The sequence below is a fragment of the Pan paniscus genome, chromosome 7 (genome assembly GCF_029289425.2).
Source record: "Pan paniscus chromosome 7, NHGRI_mPanPan1-v2.0_pri, whole genome shotgun sequence".
Taxonomy (NCBI): Eukaryota; Metazoa; Chordata; class Mammalia; order Primates; family Hominidae; genus Pan; species Pan paniscus.
Genome location: NC_073256.2, coordinates 137653609 through 137674575, shown reverse-complemented (window position 1 = coordinate 137674575; position 20967 = coordinate 137653609). Strand labels below are relative to the sequence as shown.

Sequence of the window (20967 nt, the reverse complement as noted above, 5' to 3'; positions counted from 1 at the left end):
GGGTCCAGCCTGCTTGCCACCCCCACCAAGATGCCAGACATGTGGGTAAAGTTGTCCTGTATTTAAGATGTCAATCCATCTTAAATAAGCGTTGCATGACGCCTCCTCTGTGCCACCCAGCACTATAGGAGCTTGGCATGCAGAGGTGAACAGTATTGATGAGGCCCCAGGCTCTCATAATACTTTGCCTTCCAGGGATGGGAGACAGAAAGTGAGCAAATACATGAATAAATAAGAAAATGCCAGGGAGTAATTAGTGCCATGATATGACCAAAAACAACAAACAAAAAAGGATAATATCATAGACAGTGGGGGCTACTTTGCATGGGGTGGCCAGAAAACGCTGAGGAGGTGACATTGAGCCTAGACCTGGATGACCAGAAAAACTCTAACATGCAAACATCTGGGAAAGCATATACCATGTAGAAGGAATCGCTAGGGCATGGGGCCTAAGGCAGGAACAACTTCAAAGAGTCCAGTGGAGAGCAGATAGGGAGATATGACTGGGGAAATGGCCAGGAGGGGAGATCAAAGAGATCGGCAGGATCCAGGTGGTAGGTTGATCTTTGTAAGGCATGGAAGGACATAAGATTTCATCCTGGGTACAGTGAGAAGCCATTGGGAGGCCTAAAACAGAGGTGCAGATCATTTATCTGCTGAAAACCTCCTCAAGCTGCTATAAGAAGAATAGGAGATGGCATGAGTAGAAGCAGGAAGACCTGACAGGAGGCTAGTACACTCATCTGGATGAGAAAGAGAGTGGCTTGCATAAAAGGGAATGAATTAATGGCATTTGCAGCAACCTGGATGAGATTGGAGACTTATTTTAAGTGAAGTAACTCAGAAATGGAAAACCAAACATCATATGTTCTCACTTATAAGTGGGAGATAAGCTATGAAGATACAAAGGCATAAGAAGGATACAATGGACTTTGGGGACTCCAGGGGAAAGGGTGGGAAGGGGATGAGGGATAAGAGACTACCAATTGGGTTCAGTGTATACTGCTCGGGTGATGAGTGCACCAAAATATCACAAATCACCACTAAGGAATTACTCATGTAACCAAATACCACCTGTTCCCCAAAACCTATGGAAAAAAAGTAAATTAATTAAATAAAATGAAAATAAAAGAGAGTGTGGCTTGGACTAGAGCACACCTGTTAGATGAAGAGAATCAGGCATGCAGAATACATTTTGATGAATCACAGGACCTTGACGAATTAAACTCTGGAAGAGAAAGATGTAGTTGTTTTTCAAGTCTTCACTTCCACAGAAAAAGAAACTGCAACCCAGAACATTTAAGCAATTTGCTCAAAGTCACATAGCGTGTGTGTGTAAAGACAGGATGCAGACAGATTTCCTGTTTCCAAATCTTTTAGTTTCTTCACTGCAATCTACTGTATCTTTCAGGGTGCATTACAGGGGACAAGCATTTCCATTTAATGAGTCGGCTTGTATTCAAAGGCAGAAAGCTTCACTTACAGGTTTTTCCAGGAGCGGAGACGCTGACGCCTTCGCCATCCGTGTAGATGGGAGTCACTGTGACTTTGTATTCAGTATCAGGAAGCAGAGGCTTCAGAAGGAGGTTGTTCTGGCTTCCAGGCACCATAACCTGAACAAAAAAGCAAAGGACCGCAGTCTTAGTGAGATCCGTTTCCACTGATTTGGTAATGGAGCATAACTTTATGCATTTTGAAATAATCAAAAGAAAAGAGATGTGCTTTGAGAGTGAGGAGAAAAGAAAGGGCACTCATGCAAAAGCGTTTCTCCCTGAAATTCCCATCACAGTAACCCTTAGTTTATAATCACTAATACAGAAGGTTTAAATTTGACACTCTTAAGCTCTAAGGAATATTCTTCTCTCAACATTTTCTTGGCATTTGTAAAGTATCCAGAAGAGAGAATAATGGCCTGTTTAGATAGCAGGTGTTTATAGATTGGGAGAGCTCATTCTATAATCCAGCCTGCTGCTTATCATTTTTTATTTTACTTAAGTATCCTCTTGCAAAGTCAGCCTTCCATTATTTCCTCCTTCAGAGATAATCAGACCCCAGCATTTTCTTCTTTCAGTTAGAAAGGATGGATCCTAGCCAAGAGCAACAGAACCACACATCAAAGCCAAGTTTTCTTGAGCTGAAGCATATTTACCAGCAACACTAAAAAACGGTGCAGCTTTTTTATTTCTGAAAGGAGTTGCCTTCCTCAATCTAGAATCACCATCACTCTGTGTCTAAAAGGCTGTCGCCACAAAAAAGAAATGCAGCAGTGGGTTCGACATCGTGCAAGTGTGAGTGCAGGGCTCCATGTGGTGGCTTGTGAACTCTGCCACCTCGAAAAGAATCGTCTGGACCAGAAAAGCCACATGTTCTCAGTGCTAAAACCACAAAACTTTCTCTCTGTGCTCCAGGAGTGAGAAGCTGGCCCATCACTGGGCCATTTAAAGAACTTAATCATGGCTGGAAAAGTGCTAGGATGTAAGAACTGACTCAAACGGGTTTAAAGGAGTCACAAGACCAGGACAGCTGGAGTTACTTTTCTATTCAAGTGCTGGGTAAAATGCCAGCAGGCAAAGGGCGATGCTGTCTCCTTCTGGATGAAGGAAGGAACCTATAAATCATGGAATAAGCCCTAGAAAGCCTCGAGTTGAACCCAGAAGCAGCTGTTGCTAAGATATTGCTAAGCCCTTAAAAGCAGTATTTTAAATATGAAACAAGGAAATCTAAATTAGATGATTTTTATATGAGATTAATATGATTTTGCTCCTCATAGGAAAGGGCCATTGAAATGTACAGGTCTGAATTGATGTGTGGACTCGGGGTCCTGAGAAGGAGATATTTACAAAGGAGCTCTGCTTTATTCCAGAATGAGTTAGACGGCCCTAGCACTAAGAACGTGTAAGAGAAGAATTGAGGTTGCCCTGACTTGCATTACTCCACCAACATAGCTTCCCTCAGGGTGTTTCTCTTAAATGTAACCCCTCTGAAGCAGAGCCTGGGCATTCATTTCAATTTGTCCATCTAACAAACCACCCATGTTGATGTTAAATAATGTCTTCTTTGAAACTGAGAAGCCCATGGTCTTGGAACTAACCAATTAAATTTAGCACATGGAATACTAAAAAGCAGTGTGACTGTTTTAGAAGACTCATTAGCTTGCCAGGAATAGTTGCTGTGATTTATAGTAAGAGGCTTCCCTTACCTAGCAATTACTATGTGCCAGGTGCTGCTGTAAGCATTCTAATACAGCATATGCAGATTGAGTAACCCTTATCAGAAATGCTTGAGACCAGAAGTGTTTTGGATTTGAGATTTTGTTAGATTCAGGAATATTTGTAGATGTATAATGAGGTATCTTGAGGATTAGACCCAAGTCTAAACACAATATTCATTTACATTTCATATACACTTTATATACATAATCTGAAGGTAATTTTATACAATATTTTTAATAATTTTGTGCATAAAACAAAGTTTGTGTTAATTACTTCTATGTGAAATTTTCCACTTGTAGCATCATGTCAGTGTTCAAAACGTTTTGGATTTTGGAGCATTTCAGATTTTGAATTTTAGGATTAGAAATTCTCAATCTGTAATTCACTTAATCTTCACTACCACCTTTTGAAATAAGGGGTATCATCACATTCATTTTACAGATGAGAAAACTGAGGCCCATATAGATATTGAGTAAAAGAGCCATACCGAAACCCCAAGAATCTTGTCTGGGCCTTTGTCCTCTACTCCACATGACTGCACCACTTGAACCTTCTTACCCTACTGATATTCATTTTCACGAGTAAAAAACCATCTCCTCTTGGGTATGCAAAGTTCCTCTCGCTTGGCCTCTGCTTGTTTAGACAAAGCAAAGTAAAAAAATGTGCTCCTACTAAAAACAAATGCTGCAGGTCAGAACAGATGCTGGTTTTATTTATAAAACAGTTCTGTAAAAAATGTTCATGGTTAAGTGGGATGGAAATATAACCAGGGAGCTTCATGCTTTTAATTTTTTTCAGAAATGGATTTTCATGTCTGGCTCTAATATCACCCAAAGCTTTTCAGAGCAACCTGGACCATATCCAACCAGCTGTTCCTGCAGTAGAAAGAGGATGCCCTGCATCTCGCTGTGTTCCCCTCTTATGAAGTTCAGTTCTAGGCAGTGATTCTCAAACTCTTTGTGGTGAAGGACTAGTTGCTGTTGTTGGTGGTGGTGGTGTCATTTTAATTCCCATCCATTGCAGACCAATTTATTTGTAAAATACGATAAAACCAAGTGGTTAGAAAAGTGATCATGTTCTCAGGTTGTTGCAGTAATGTCAAATGGCTATCAATGTTTCTAAAATGTTAATCTTAATATCTGAAACTATCATGCAGTCATGTAGGAGACTGAGTCACACTTTGAGTATTCTTACTCTAGACGTATTCTTGCAACCCAGAATTCATGTTATAGCTACAGATTTTTACACTGAGGCTCTAGAAAATTCTGAAATCCTGACTAGCCTTTTAAAATAAATGAGAGACCTTCCTACCCTGACAACAAAATGTATGGCAATGTCATTGCCACTCCTCCATATTCCAAGACAGAGTTGAAAGTCAATCCTTACAAAATATTTGACAGGTACTATAGTTTTATTTCTAAGAATTCAAAGGGTTTTTTTTAACCTAGAAGTATTTGATAGATGTAATTATATCTAGAAAGTATAGAAACATTTCATTTACCTCAACTGGAAATGTAAATTAAATTCCCCTTGTTTTACATATGTTTAAGCTGAAATTTGGTCTACAATGTTATAATACACAGTGTATAACATATACATACACTATTGTCCAACTTCAGTACACAAGCTTATCATTTCTTTGTGTAAATTTAATCAGCCTTGAGAGTTAAGGAAGGTTTGGTATTCCTCTTATCTTGACACATTTCCTTTCTTGCTTTCATAGTATGTCTTAGCCATCTGTCTTTCTGCGCCATACATTATTATTTTAAGATGTCATTTGGTCCATGTGATTTCAAGACCCTCAGACTTTAATACAGATGTGCATCTGCCTGTCCACCTTAGTTTCATAATCTAAATTTACATGCAGTCCACTTTCTGTCTCCAGTCATAACACATTACATTTGTATCACAGTAACACTTCATAAAACACTGATACAAATTTTCAAAGAACCCTCAGGTGAGTCCCTGAGAGGGCGCCTGTAAATCAAGTGTGTACATATCTTATTTAATTAAAATCCTCTAAAGGAGCTTGATACTTAAAGAATTCTACAGTAGGTTCTTCTGTAGAGCAAAAGAGAGAGAGAGAAAAAAAAACAGTTTTGCAAAGCAAATAAGCACCACCAAATTTATCAATATTTTTCGTTTTTACTACAGGTTTGTTTAACTGGGTCAGAGTGTTTAAGACTTTTGATCTTTTTTTCCCTTCATCTAGGTGTCCAACTATGTCAAAAATAAACAGTGTGAAATGAAAGAAACTAGAAAAGGAAAAATTATCTAGAGACAACCCAAAGTAAATATTATTATTATTTTACCTTGCATAGCTTACAAGTGCATGCATGAGATTAAATTTTTATTCTTTCCAAATTAACAGGAATAATTCACTAAGAAGCTTAATGTATTTCTTAGAAAGAGTAAAAAACAAAAAGCGAAGAAACAAAAAAAAAAAAACAGAAACAAAACAAAACAAAGCCTCTCACCTTGGGAAGTTTCCACGGGTCTCATTTTTAGGAACTCAATTACAATATGAGAAAAATAACACAGAAAAAAAAATCACAACTTATATATTTAATTACCATTCCTAACCATAATTTTATTTTATTTTTTTGAATTTGCCAATCATGAACCATTTGAAGTGTATGGTCTGAGTGAATTTGTAATTCAATCTATTTTGTTTAAGAATCCATTAACTTTTCAAAAGTACACCCAGATCAGTGTAATGGCCTTCTGGCTATTCACAGTAGGTGTGGCTCTTCTTGGGTCTATCACTGTGTCCTGTAATATTTCCTCCATCAGCCAGAAATGAAGTACTTTCTTTAAAGGATTCTGGGGTCAAATAGTTGTTTATGTAAGCACGTAAATAAAAGTAACTTCCCATTGAAGGCTTTTTGAGTGAGGAAGGCAAAGGAACGATAATGTTATACTTGAGCAATAATAAATTTTGTAGACTTCTTTCCCAGAGTGTCAGAAATAATGCAGCAGAGGGCAAGAAATGCAAGTAATGAGCTAAATAAACATATTTTATGACTCAAAAGAAAAATTCTTCTGGATGCATACCGGAGTTACCTGGTTTGATTAGAAACATGTCTAAGAAAGAATTTTCAGGTTCTAGACTATGATATGGTGTAAATTTAGAATACATGGGAAGGCCATGATTAAAAGTGTACCAGGCCACGATTAAGAGTGTATCATTGATTTTGGTCCCTGGGCAAGATGGGCAAATAGGAACAGCTCTGGTCTGCAGCTCCCAGTGAGACCAATGCAGAAGGTGGGTGATTTCTGTATTTCCAATTGAGGTACCGGGTTCATCTCATTGGGACTGGTTAGACAGTGGGTGCAGCCCATGGAGGGTGAGCATAAGCAGGGTGGGACGTCGCCTCATCCGGGAAGCACAAAGAGTTGGGGAACTCCCTCCCCTAGCCAAGGGAAGCCATGAGGGACCACGCCGTGAGGGACAGAGCTATCCAGCCCAGATACTATGCTTTTCCCACGGTCTTTGCAACCCGCAGACCAGGAGATTCCCTTGGGTGCCTATACCACCAGGGCCCTGGGTTTCAAGCACAAAGCTGGGTGGCCATCTGGGCAAACACTGAGCTAGCTGCAAGAGTTTATTTTCATACCCCATGATGCCTGGAATGCCAGCGAGACAGAACCATTCACTCCCCTGGAAAGGGGGCTGAAGCCAGGGAGCCCAGTGGTCTTGCTCAGCAGATCCAACCCCCACGGAGCCCAACAAGCTAAGATCCACTGTCTTGAAATTCTCACTGCCAGCACAGCAATCTGAGGTCAACCTGGGATGCTCGAGCTTGGTGGGGGGAGGGGCGTCCGCCATTAGTAAGGCTTGAGTAGACAGTTTTCCCCTCACAGTGTAAACGAAGCTGCCTGGAAGTTTGGACTGGGCAGAGCCTACCGCAGCACCACAAAACCACTGTAGCCAGACTGCCTCTCTAGATTCCTCCTCTCTGGGCAGGGCATCTCTAAAAGAAAGGCAGCAGCCCCAGTCAGGGGTTTCTAGATAAAACTCTCATCTCCCTGTGACAGAGCACCTGGGGGAAGGGGTGGCTGTGGGCGCAGCTTCAGCAGACTTAAACATTCCTGCCTGCTGGCTCTGAAAAGAGCAGAGGACCTCCCAGCACAGCGCTCGAACTCTGCTAAGGGACAGACAGTCTCCTCAAATGGGTCCCTGACCCCCGTGCCTCCTGATGGGGAGACACCAGGAGTCGACAGACACTTCATACAGGAGAGCTCCAGCTGGCATCTGGCAGGTGACCCTCTGGGATGAAGCTTCCAGAGGAAGGAGCAGGCAGCAATCTTTGCTTTTCTGCAGCCTCTGCTAATGATACCCAGTCACACAGGGTCTGGAATGGCCCTCCACCAAACTCCAACAGACCTGCAGCAGAGAGGCCTGACTGTTAGAAGGAAAACTAAAAAACAGGAAGCAATAGCATCAACATCAACAAAAAGGACGACCACTCAAACCCCATCCAAAGGTCACCAACATCAAAGACCAAAGGTAGACAAATCCAGAAAGATGAGAAAAAAACCAACATAAAAAGGCTGAAAGTTTCAAAAACCAGAATGCCCCTTCTCCTCCAAAGGATCGCAACTCTTCGCCAGCGAGGGAACAAAACTGGAAGGAGAATGAGTTTAATGAATTGGCAGAAGTAGGCTCCAGAAGGTAAGCAGTAACAAGCTCCTCCGAGCTAAAGGAGCATATTCTAACCCAATGCAAGGAAGCTAAGAACCTTGATAAAAGCTTACAGGAACTGCTAACTAGAATAATCAGTTTAGAGAAGAATATAAATGACCTGATGGAGCTGAAAAACACAGCGTAAGAACTTTGTGAAGCATACACAGGTATCAATAGCCAAATTGATCAAGTGAAAGAAAGGATATCAGAGATTGAAGATTAACTTAAGGAAATAAAGCATGAAGACAAGATTAGAGAAAAAATAATGAAAAGGAATGAACAAAGCCTCCAAGAAATATGGGACAATGTGAAAAGACCAAATCTGCGTTTGATTGGTATACCTGAAAGTGACAGGGAGAATGGAACCAAGTTGGAAAACACACTTCAGGATATTATCCAGGAGAACTTCCCCAACCTAGCAAGACAGGCCAACATTCAAATTTAGGAAATACAGACAACATCACAAAGATACTCCTCGAGAAGAGCAACCCCAATCATCAGATTCACCAAGGTTGAAATGAAGGAAAAAATGTTAAGGGCAGCCAGAGAGAAAGGTCGGGTTACCCACAAAGGGAAGCCCATCAGACTAACAGTGGATCTCTCGGCAGAAACTCTACAAGCCAGAAGAGAGTGGGGGCCAACATTCAACATTCTTAAAGAAAAGAATTTTCAACCCAGAATTTCATATCCAGCCAAACTAAGCTTCATAAGTGAAGGAGAAATAAAATCCTTTACAGACAAGCAAATGCTGTGGGATTTTTTCACCCCCAGGCCTGCCTTACAAGAGCTCCTGGAGGAAGTAACAAATATGGAAAGTAAAAACCGGTACCAGCCACTGCAAAAACATACCAAATTGTAAAGACCATTGACATTACGAAGAAACTGCATCAACTAATGGGCTAAATAACCAGCTAGCATCATAATGACGGGATCAAATTCACACATAACAATATTAACCTTAAATGTAAATGGGCTAAATGCCCCAATTAAAAGACACAGACTGGCAAATTGGTTAAAAGTCAAGACCCACTGGTGTGCTGTATTCAGGAGACCCATCTCACGTGCAAAGACACACATAGACTCAAAATAAAGGGATGGAGGAATATTTACCAAGCAAATGGAAAGCAAAAAAAAAAAAAAAAAAAAGCAGGGGTTGCAATCCTAGTCTCTGATAAAACAGATTTTAAGCCAACAAAGATCAAAAAAGACAAAGAAGGGCATTACATAATGGTAAAGGGATCAATGCAACAAGAGGAGCTAACTATCCTAAATATATATGCACCCAACACAGGAGCACCCAGATTCATAAAGCAAGTTCTTAGAAACCTACAAAGAGACTTAGACTCCCACACAATAATAGTAGAAGACTTTAACACCCCACTGTCAATATTAGACAGATAAATGAGACAGAAAATTACCAAGGATATCCAGGACTTGAACTCAGCTCTGGACCAAGAGGACCTAATAGACATCTACAGAACTCTCCACTCCAAATCAACAGAATATACATTCTTCTTAGCACCACATCACACTTATTCTAAAATTCACCACACAATTGGAAGTAAAACACTCCTCAGCAAATGCAAAAGAATGCAAATCATAACAAACAGTCTCAGGCCACAGTGCAATCAAATTAGAACTCAGGATTAAGAAACTCACTCAAAACTGCACAACTACATGGAAACTGAACAACCTGCTCCTGAATGACTACTGGGTACATAACAAAATCAAGGCAGAAATAAATATGTTCTTCGGAAACAATGAGAACAAAGACACAATGTACCAGAATCTCTGGAACACAGCTAAAGCAGTGTTTAGAGGGAAACTTACAGCACTAAATGCCCACAGGAGAAAGCTGGAAAGATCCAAAATCGACATCCTAACATCACAGTTTAAAGAACTAGAGAAGCAAGAGCAAACAAATTCAAAAGCTAGCAGAAGACAAGAAATAACTAAGATCAGAGCAGAACTGAAGGAGATAGAGACACGAAAAGCCCTTCAAAAAATCAGTGAATCCAGGAGCTTGTTTTTTGAAAAGATTAAAAAAAAAATAGACCACTACCCAGACTAATAAAGAAGAAAAGAGAGAAGAATCAAGTAGACACAATAAAAAATGGTAACGGGGGCAGGGGTGGTGCATGCCTGTAATCCCAGCACTTTGGGAGGCCAAGGCAGGCAGATAACAGGGTCAGGAGTTTGAGACCAGCCTGGCCAACATGGTGAAAACCCGTCTCTACTAAAAAAAACAAAAATTAGCCGGGCATGATGGGAGGTCCCTGTAGTCCCAGCAACTCGGAAGGCTGAGGCAGGAGAATCGCTGGAACCCAGGAGGAGGAGGTTGCAGTGAGCCGAGATTGTGCCACTACTCTCCCAGCCTGGGCAACAGAGTGAGACTCCATCTCAAAAAAAAATAAAAATGATAAAGGGGATATCACTACTGATCCCACAGAAATACAAACTACCATCAGAGAATACTATAAACACCACTATGCAAATAAACTAGAAAATCTAGAAGAAATGGATAAATTCCTGGACACATACACCCTCCCAAGACTAAACCAGGAAGAAGTCGAATTCCTGAAAAGACCAATAACAAGTTCTGAAATTGAGACAGTAATTAATAGCCTACCAACCAAAAAAAGCCCAGGACCAGACGGATTCACAGCCAATTTCTGACAAAGGTAAAAAGAGGAGCTGGTACCATTCCTTCTAAAACTATTCGAAGCAATAGAAAAAGAAGGACTCCTCCTTAAGTCTTTTTATTAGGTCAGCATCATGCTGACACCAAAACCTGGCAGAGACACAACAATAAAAGAAAATTTCAGGCCAATATCCCGGATGAACATTGATGCGAAAATCCTCAATAAAATACTGGCAAACCGAATTCAGCAACACATTAAAAAGCTTATCCACCACGATCAAGGCGGCTTCATCCCTGGGATGCAAGGCTGGTTCAACATTTGCAAATCAATAAATATAATACATCACATAAACAGAATCAATGACAAAAACCACGTGATTATCTCAATAGATGCAGAAAAGGCCTTCAATAAAATTCAACACCCCTTCATGCTAAAAACTCTCAATAAACTAGGTATTGATGGAATGTATCTCAAAATAAAAAGAGCTATTTATGAAAAACCCACAGTCAATATCATACTGAATGGGCAAAAGCTGGAAGCATTCCCTTTGAAAATCGGCAGAAGACAAGGATGCCCTATCTCACCACTCCTATTCAACATAGTATTCGAGGTTCTGGCCAGGGCAATCAGGCAAGAGAATGTGATAAAGGGTATTCAAATAGGAAGAGAGAAAGTCAAATTGTCTCTGTTTGCAGATGACATGATTGCATATTTAGAAAACCCCATCATCTCAGCCCCAGATCTCCCTAAGCTGATAAGCAACTTCAGCAAAGTCTCAGGATACAAAATCAATTGCAAAAATCACAAGGACTTCCATACACCAATAATAGACAAACAGAGAGCCAAATCATGAGCGAACTCCTATTCACAATTGCTACAAAGGGAATAAAATACCTAGGAATCCAACTTACAAAGGATGTGAAGGACCTCTTCAAGGAGAACTCAAACCACTGCTCAAGGAAATAAGAGAGGACACAAACAAATGGAAAAACATTTCATGCTCATGGATAGGTAGAATCAATATCGTAAAAATGGCCATATTGCCCAAAGTAATTTGTAGATTCAATGTTATTCCCATCAAGCTACCATTGACTTTTTTCACAGAATTAGAAAAAACTACTTTAAATTTCACATGGAACCAAAAAAGAGTCCATATAGCCAAGACGATCCTAAGCAAAAAGAACAAAGCTGGAGGCATTACACTACCTGACTTAAAACTATAGTCCAAGGCCACAGTAACCAAAACAGCTTGGTATTGGTACCAAAACAGATATATAAACCAATGGAACAGAACAGAGACCTCAGAAATGACACCACACATCTGCAACCATCTATCTTTGACAAACCTGGAAAAAAACAAGCAATGGGGAGGGGATTCCCTATTTAATAAATGGTGTTGGGAAACCTGGCTAGGCATAGGCAGAAAACTGAAATTGGACCCCTTTCTTACACCTTATACAAAAATGAATCTTATACAAAAAAAGGAACAGGCAACCAAACACCACATGTTTCAAAAATGAAAAGATGGATTAAAGATTTAAACATAAGACATAAAACCATAAAAATCCTGGAAGAAAACCTAGGCAATACCATTCAGGACATAGGCACGGGCAAAGACTTCATGACTAAAACACCAAAAGCAATGGCAACAAAAGCTAAAATAGACAAATGGGATCTAATTAAACTAAAGAGCTTCTGCACAGCTAAAGAAACTATCATCAGAGTGAACAGGCAACCTACAGAATGGGAGAAAATTTTTGCAATCTATTCATCTGACAAATGGCTAATATCCAGAATCTACAAGGAACTTAAACAAATTTACAAGAAAAAAACAAACAACTCCATCAAAAAGTGGGAGAAGGATATTAACAGACACTTTCTCAAAAGAATACATTTATGCAGCCAACAAACATATGAAAAAAATCTCATCATCGTTGGTCATTAGAAAAACTCAAATCAAAACCACAATGAGATATCATCTCATGCCAGTTAGAATGGCAATCATTAAAAAGTCAGGAAACAACAGATGCTAGAGAGGATGTGGAGAAATAGGAACACTTTTACACTGTTGGTGAGACTGTAAATTAGCTCAACCATTGTGGAAGGCAGTGTAGCAATTCCTCAAAGATCTAGAACTAGAAATACCATTTGACCCAGCAATCCCATTACTGGGTATATACCCAAAGCATTATAAATCATTCTACTATAACAATACATCCACACATGTTTATTGCAGCACTATTCACAATAGCAAAGACTTGGAACCAGCCCAAATGCCCATCAATGATAGACTGGATAAAGAAAATGTGGCACATATACACCATGGAATACTATGCAGCCATAAAAAAGGATGAGTTCATGTCCTTTGCAGGGACATGGATGAAGCTGGAAACCATCATTCTCTGCAAACTAACACAGGAACAGGCAACCAAACACTACATGTTCTCACTCATAAGTGGGAGTTGAACAATGAGAACACATGGACACAGGGAGGGGAACATTACATACTGGGTCCTGTTGGGGTTGCGGGGCAAGGGGAGGGATAGCATTAGGAGAAATACTTAATGTAGATGACGAGTTGATGGGTGCAGCAAACTACCATGGTCCATGTATACCTATGTAAAAAACCTGCATGTTCTGCACATGTATCCCACAACTTAAGTATATAAAAAAAGATAAATAAATTAGAAAAAAAGAGTGTATCATTTAGAAAAAGGAAAGATAGATAAAACAACTCAAAGAAAACTCAATGTATAAAAATCTAAATCCCTGAGGGGATACACCCATGTTAAGAATAATTAGAAATGACTATAAATCTACTCAATACGAGTTGATGTCAATGAAAAATATAACTATTGGTTAACGGATGGTATTTTATTAAGAATATTTTCACTATACCATATAGAAGACCTTTTCTGTGTCCTTTGCTTAAAAGTTTTTTTATCAGATTTCCAAGGGCAGAAGAAATTATTTTCTATATTAAACTTTTATACATGTCTATACATACATATATACAGATACAAGTGCATATGGCCTTTTATGACCCAACTTTGGTGCTCGAACAGGTGCAAGGCAGCAGAAGAGAAGGAATATTTGAAACAATGTTCAGAGGTTATTAACTTGGAGCAAGTTGTACATGGAGCAAGTTTTGGATTTATAAAGGTCACTAAGAAGCCAGTAGTGGAGTCAGATTAACAGAGAACATTAGTTTCTGGAGATGGCAGAGTCACCGAGTAAAGAGCAGTAAAGTTTGCATTGATCTCCGAAGACAGTCTTATTAGCTGTGTTAGTAACATCTGCAGAGTTTCTAGTCAGTTAAATTTATACAGACCGTTCCTATGACTTCTTCCTCAGGGTCCCCTTGAGCTGTCATGTAGGTCACCCTAAACTGTTGCACATCGCTGTCAGAAATGTCCCATTTTACCCGCAGGCTAGAAGTAGTTTCATCACCTACAACTAGGTTTCTGATTCCCGTCTGGAAAACTGGAATAAACACAACCAAGGATTAAAAAACTTTTAATATACCATATTCCAAAATGAGCCACAGAGAATACCTGTGGGGTGACAGCAAGCATCATTTAATGTATCCCTGTAATATAGATGTATATGAGGCAAGAAGGGCTCAGCTATGGTGCTTAATGGGGAGGCATGATACCTACTAGCAGCAAATAAAAGTGGAATTAAGAGATGCTTACAAGATGAGACCATGGAGCCCTCAAAACTGTCAGTTCTGTATGTGCACTAGTAAAGAGAACTGGGAAGAAGCCCTGAGACTAGAAAAACAGCCCATGGAACCCAAAGGAAAGAGTGGTCATGAGAACCTCACACTAGTGCTCTGTGGACAAGTGGGCACAGTGGGCCAGACTTTGTCCACCTCTGTGTGCAATCCAGCATCCAACACACATCCCAATCACCTGCCTTCACCTCCATTTCTCTTTTAACACCTGTCATTCAAAGCACAAATCTGCGCTCAGGCTGCCTTTATCCATTCAGCCCACACAGACACGATCTTTTCTCTGATACTTGTCCAAACTCCTTTACCCGTGTTTCCTGGCACATTCGTGCTCATCTCTCAAGGTGCCTGCTCCCTTATTTGTTGCATTTTTTTATTTTCTCTTCTACCCTAACTTCATTTCCCTTTGTCCATCTTTTCTCATTCTCCTTTCTCTTCATTCATCTATTAATTCATTTAGAAAATATTCATTGAACTTTTTCTGTGTGTCAGACTGTTAGGGCTTTGGTTTTTATATAGTTATTAACTCAACAAAAATAGTAAAAGTGTCACAGAGGAGGAGGGGGGTTGACATTTACCTGGCACCATTGCAGGGTGGCTACCAGGCAATGGGAATGGGAGGGAACTTCTCACATTTAGGGAAAGGAGTTCGGGATTGCAAGAGAAAAACGGGGGAAGCATAGGAAATATGGTTGAGGCCAGGAAGGGAAGCAGGACCCAACTAGGAAGGATCTTGGATGCTGTGAAAAAGACTTTAGAGCACAAAGAAGGCTTGATAAGGATTAATTGAAGAATGAACAAATCAACAAATGGGTAATGGAGAGCCATTGAAGTGTCTTAGAGAAGTAAATAAATGATATTATCAAACTTGTGTTTTACGAAGTTGACTCTGACAGCTAGTTGGGAGGTGTATTACAGTGAAGGGGAAAGCTAAGCTGAGAGAGGAAACAACTAATGTAGGAAAAACGATAGACCAGCCAAGTGTCAGTTACCCACAGAAATGCAAGGAAAACATGATAAGAACAATTCTCAACAAGGCCAGGCATGGTGGCTCATGCCTGCAATTCCAGAACTTTGGGAGGCCAAGGATGAAGGAACATTTGAGCTCAGGAGTTAAAGACCAGCCTGGGTAATATGGCAAGACCTCATCTCTACTAAAATTCAAAACTATTAGCCAGGCACAGTGGCACATGTCTGTAGTCCCAGCTACTTGGGGGGCTGAGGCTGGAGGATCGCATGAGCCCAGGAAGTCAAGGCTGTGGTGAGCCTTGATCGTGGCGCTGCACTCCAGCCTGGATGACAGAATGAAACCCTGTCTCTGAAAGAAAAAAAGAGAAAAGAAGAGGAATTCTCAACAGAGAGCAACAGAAGTGCAAATCAAAACCACAATGAGATACCATCTCACACCAGTTAGAATGGCGATCATTAAAAAGTCAGGAAACAACAGGTGCTGGAGAGGATGTGGAGAAATAGGAACACTTTTACACTGTTGGTGGGACTGTAAACTAGTTCAACCATTGTGAAAGACAGTGTGGTGATTCCTCAGGGATCTAGAACTAGAAATACCATTTGACCCAGCCATCCTATTACTGGGTATATACCCAAAGGACTATAAATCATGCTGCTATAAAGACACATGCGCATGTATGTTTATTGTGGCACTATTCACAAAGGCAAAGACTTGGAACCAACCCAAATGTCCAACAATGATAGACTGGATTAAGAAAATGTGGCACATATACACCATGGAATACTATGCAGCCATAAAAAATGATGAATTCATGTCCTTTGTAGGGACATGGATGAAATCGGAAATCATCATTCTCAGTAAACTATCGCAAGAACAAAAAACCAAACACCGCATATTCTCACTTATAGGTGGGCACTGAACGATGAGAACACATGGACACAGGAAGGGGAACATCAGACTCTGGGGACTGTTGTGGGGTGGGGGGAGGGGGGAGGGATAGCATTGGGAGATATACCTAATGCTAGATGACGAGTTAGTGTGTGCAGTGCACCAGCATGGCACACGTATACATATGTAACTAACCTGCAAATTGTGCACATGTACCCTAAAACTTAAAGTATAATAATAATAAATAAAATAAAATAAAATAAATAAATAAAATAAAATAAAATAAAAAGAAAAAAAAAAGAGGAGGGCAAAGACCCCTGGGGAGGCAGCTACATTAACATCCCAGGTAAGGTGCATGAGCATCCAGACAAAGATGAAAGAGGTAGAGTGATGTATCAGTGAGATCAGTTGACTAGGAGATCCATGGGCATTTAGTGGCAAGGAAGGTGTTGAGAGGCTCTGAGAGGCGTGAAATTTGAACCAGTGTGCCAGAAAAGGAAGGGAGGGTCATCTCTTTTCCTAGTTAATAATCAATAAAACCAGGATAATATAACATCTGTTTAAAGAAAATTTTTAAAGTGGTTAAGCAGGCTACTATTTGACCTTACCTGAAGTCACAGATGTGGTAGGCACTATGATTGTAGCTGGTTCTGTCCAAAAACTGTCAACTAAAAGCAATATATTACTTAAAAATGCTGCAAAAATAACTGTCCATTTTTCTATAGCATGTTGTAGCTTTCAAAGAACATTTCACCTATATTATCTCACTTGCCTCCCACAACAAACATGACAATGGTTAGAAGACCAAAGAAATGAATTGTAAGTAAGGCAGACATATCTGTGCCACAGATAAGAAAACTGAAACCCAAAGAATGTTAAAGTTTCTCATCACAGATACCAGGCTTCATATAAACATTTGAACTACATCTACAGAATTGTGAAACCACCCAATTACTTTGAAACAGGGGCATAGCCATGGTAATTAAGGGAAATTAGACAGTGCTGTAGACCAAGTTGTGAAAAGGCTGCCAAACAGGACCACCACGGAGTGCAATGTGCTTGGACAAGCAGTGCATCTTCTGTTTCTTACAGCCACCGTGGGCATATAGCAGAATGAAGTACAGATGTGGTGCTCTTCCCAGATCCTCTTTTTAGGGTCAACACACCAATCCACTTGGTGCTGGAACACTGCCTGCCAACAGTTCACAGCTCTGGGAACTGTCTCGCCTGAGTTCATGGCCTCTGTCAGGGAATGGCTCACCTCCAGCGACTGGGGATGCAAGGGTATGAAGTCTCAGCCCCTTTGCCTCAATTTGGGACAACTCAGAAGGGTCATCCCAGCACTAGACCTCCATTATAATAAGATTAGCTGAGGGTTCAGTTTCAACTTCTTCCCATGCCCCGTCCTGCTGTCCTCAGTTTTTTACGTAAGCATCTCCCAACTGCACTCTTCAATAAACTTTCTGGCTGCAATTTCTGTCTAGAATCTGGTTCCAGGGAACCCAGGCAAAGGCAAGTTAATATGTGGTCAATACCTCATATTTTAAAAATGAAGAGATGAATGAATCAGCGAGTAAATTTTGTACAAGACTCTTGGAAAATTCCAGAAACTCTTTGACATGCTGGCCCTAGGTTTATTTGTTTGGCAATCTATTCATTTGTAAATTATTTTATCCATTCTTGCATACATCCATTCATCTATCCATCCATCCATTTGATGGGTATTTACTCTACAGTTAACATGTGCCAAGTACTGTGCTAAGTCCTGGAAAATATAATGGTGAGCAACACAGATATGGTCCCTGCCTTCATGTTGATCATTATCTAGGAAGCTAAGATGCTTCACATACTGGTTTCATTGAAAGTGAAGATATATGAAGAATTCTGGGGGACAAAGAGAAATTGAAGCTTACATAGCCAAGGATAAAGCAGATGGGGAAGGAAATTGATGGGGTAAAGAGGGATTGTGGGAGCAGCTGAAACGCACTGTGGCCAGACCAAGACTTACGTGTGGTCCCGACAGCAGTCACCACCTCACTCTCGCTTCCATCATCAAGTACGGCCAATAGTGAAACTTCATACTCCGTACCGGGCTCCAGGCCTTCAATAACATGTGAGTCCTGCTCTTCTTTCAGGACAACCTGAAATATATTTTGGTGCTTAGTAACTATGCTTATTTGAAAAAACAAGTAAAGAAAAAGTGTTATTCTGAGCATAAGCAAGAAACAACCAATCATAAAGAACTCCAAGGCTGTCGAAGTCCATTTTAAGGTCAAGCCAGAGACTTTATTCCTTTCAATCCCCTCAGCAAATAAATTATTAATATTGCAAAAGTGACATTTTAAAGTTGTATTAAATGTCATTTATTAAAGTCAAAGAATCTGAAAATATATAAATATATAACTAAAGCTCTGGCAACAATACATCATAATATTAGGAAAATCTTATGATTTGACATTTCTAAAAACTCCAAGCCATGTAAAATACTAATTACTTCTGGGATTCCTAATATATTTTAAAGTGAAGACCAACTCCAGCAGCAGTAGGTATTCACTAATGCTCCAGATTAATTTTCAGTCTGTTTCAGAAAACTCACCTCCTCAGTCTTCCCCCCATAGACTGGAATCCACATCAATTTGTGTAGCCCTTCATCAGCTGAGAGGGGATGCCAGGTCACCCTAAAACTGTCTGTCGTCACCTCATCAATTTCTAAGTATTGCTGGGCTGGAGCTTCCTCTGTAAACCGAGGAAGGAGGTTTTGTTAGGGAAATGAGAAGGCAAGAAAGCCAAAACCCAAGTATCTCCCAGGGGTGTAGAAGGCTCTTTGAGGAATCTTTTGCTTTAGGAAAGCACAGGAAAGAAGGAAAACTGGGGCCCATCAGTCCAGGGTGGCCTTCCATTTCTGTTTCCAGCATTCACCAATATCATAAATTAGGGAAACCATGGAAATAACAGATCTTAAAACTTTTCCAGTAATTTCCAAAACTCTTAGCTTTTCTATTTGGCTGTTTTCATTAACTATAAAAAACAAGAGTGCCATATTCATTTTTTTTAAATATTATTTTCCAAGTATCTTGAGGAAATTAACAAAATAGGGGCCTAAGAAAGTTTCCCTTTTAGTTCTATTTGCTTTAGTTGCTAAATGGCTCCCTGGTATTAATCCTGGAAAAGAAACTTCAATCTTTTAACTTGTACATATGGTGGTCATCAGAAATGAAATAGAATTTATCAGGCCTTCCACTGTTTCAGAGCTTACACACTTCTGGGATGTACAACAGAAAGTATAACACCCAACTGCACCCAAAATAAATTATCAAAGAATTGATTTTTATTATTTGAAGTCAGAGTTTAAAAACAAAAAAAACATAAAAACCCAACTTTTTGATAGGACACCATGAGAATCCCAACTAGAATTAGCCTTCTGGAGATTTGGTTAAATTACTGAATTTTTCCACAAACATTATTTCTCAATCCAGCTTCTTTTTCATCTGTCTCCAAATTACCTTCTCATCTCCTCAGTAGAGACTACATTTGTTTCCAAGTGCAATCCATGATAAGTTCAGAAAGCAAATAATAGAATTGTTGCCACCAAGAGACAAAAAGTGGCTACAGGGTACATATAGAAAAGAAAAATAATGTATTCATGTCTTATATTTAATTTTAGTGTTTAAAATATTACTTATTATTATATGAAGATTTCAGGCTCGGGGAAAATCATCGACTGATATATTGAGCTAAATAGTATGAGACTGTCATTTTTGTGGGCCAAAACTGTTGGAGATCAGCAATTTTGGAAATTCAACTTAATACACACACTCATTTGAATGGAAGAAGGATGTAGAAGTTTTACACTAAGGAATGAAAGTAAAAGGTATAAGATTAGGAAGAGAAAAACATACATTTTTTTAAAAACAGACCTTTTGAATTTAGGTGATCTTTTCTCTCTCTTCCTTGCTTTGATAAAAAATAATTAGCCACTACACATAATAGTCATCCGATTGTTTATTTTTAATAACATAAAAGAAATAAAAATTAAAATTTAATCTCTTCAAAATCACAAATAAAGAAGGTGCTCCAGGTTCTGGTTTCTATATATTAATAGCTACTCTCAAAACTTTTCAAACCATAATGAGGCTGCTTACCGGTGGTAAAAACTCCAGTCAGAGGCTCTGACTGTCCTTCATCATAGATGGAGAAAATAGCAACAGTATACTCTGTGAGAGGTGTCAAGCCCTTCAGAGGGAAGGTAGTAATAGGATCGACTTCAACCTGTCAAAGAAATAAGTCATAATAACAGCTCTATCTAATGCTCTCTAAGTATAAGAATCATTTTATTATTGTCTGTAGCTCGCTTAGCTGACAGCAAAGCTATAAACACTGCAAAACAAATTATTGAATTATAAAACCAGTTTATGTATGAACATTTCTGATCTTACACCCTTAGATTACCCATCAGTGAATTCTCAGGACAACTTTGCAATCAATATTCTTTCCATTCATTCCAGACACAAAGTGCAGACAACTTAAGAGGCAGACATAAATAGAGATAATGTTTCCAGTTAGATCTTCTAGTAGCAGCCAGTTTTTTGCTTCACTGTGTGAGCTCTCCTGGCCCCATAGCTAAGTAATACATGATAGCTCCTATAAGAGTTGTACAGGTGAGCAATGATGCTGGGAAAGAATCAGGGAACATTCACTTTGGGAGGCCGAGGCGGGCGGATCACGAGGTCAGGAGATCGAGACCATCCTAGCTAACACGGTGAAACCCCGTCTCTACTAAAAATAGAAAAAATTAGCCGGGCGTGGTGGCGGGCGCCTGTAGTCCCAGCTACTCG

At 39.8% G+C, this 20967-nt stretch overlaps 1 protein-coding gene across 6 annotated transcripts in view; it reads right to left on the bottom strand.

The window, feature by feature from the left end:
• COL14A1 (collagen type XIV alpha 1 chain) overlaps window positions 1-20967 on the bottom strand; it is a 245676-nt gene that overhangs the window by 124579 nt on the left and 100130 nt on the right. For all 6 annotated transcript variants that reach the window (XM_063606884.1, XM_057303085.2, XM_063606883.1 and 3 more), the window contains 6 exons: window positions 20275-20401; window positions 18729-18868; window positions 18141-18273; window positions 16741-16800; window positions 13873-14024; window positions 1484-1613 (listed from right to left, as the gene is read on the bottom strand). In XM_063606884.1, coding sequence (XP_063462954.1) covers window positions 1484-1613; window positions 13873-14024; window positions 16741-16800; window positions 18141-18273; window positions 18729-18868; window positions 20275-20401 — 742 coding nt within the window. The remainder of the gene's footprint in view (window positions 1-1483; window positions 1614-13872; window positions 14025-16740; window positions 16801-18140; window positions 18274-18728; window positions 18869-20274; window positions 20402-20967) is intronic.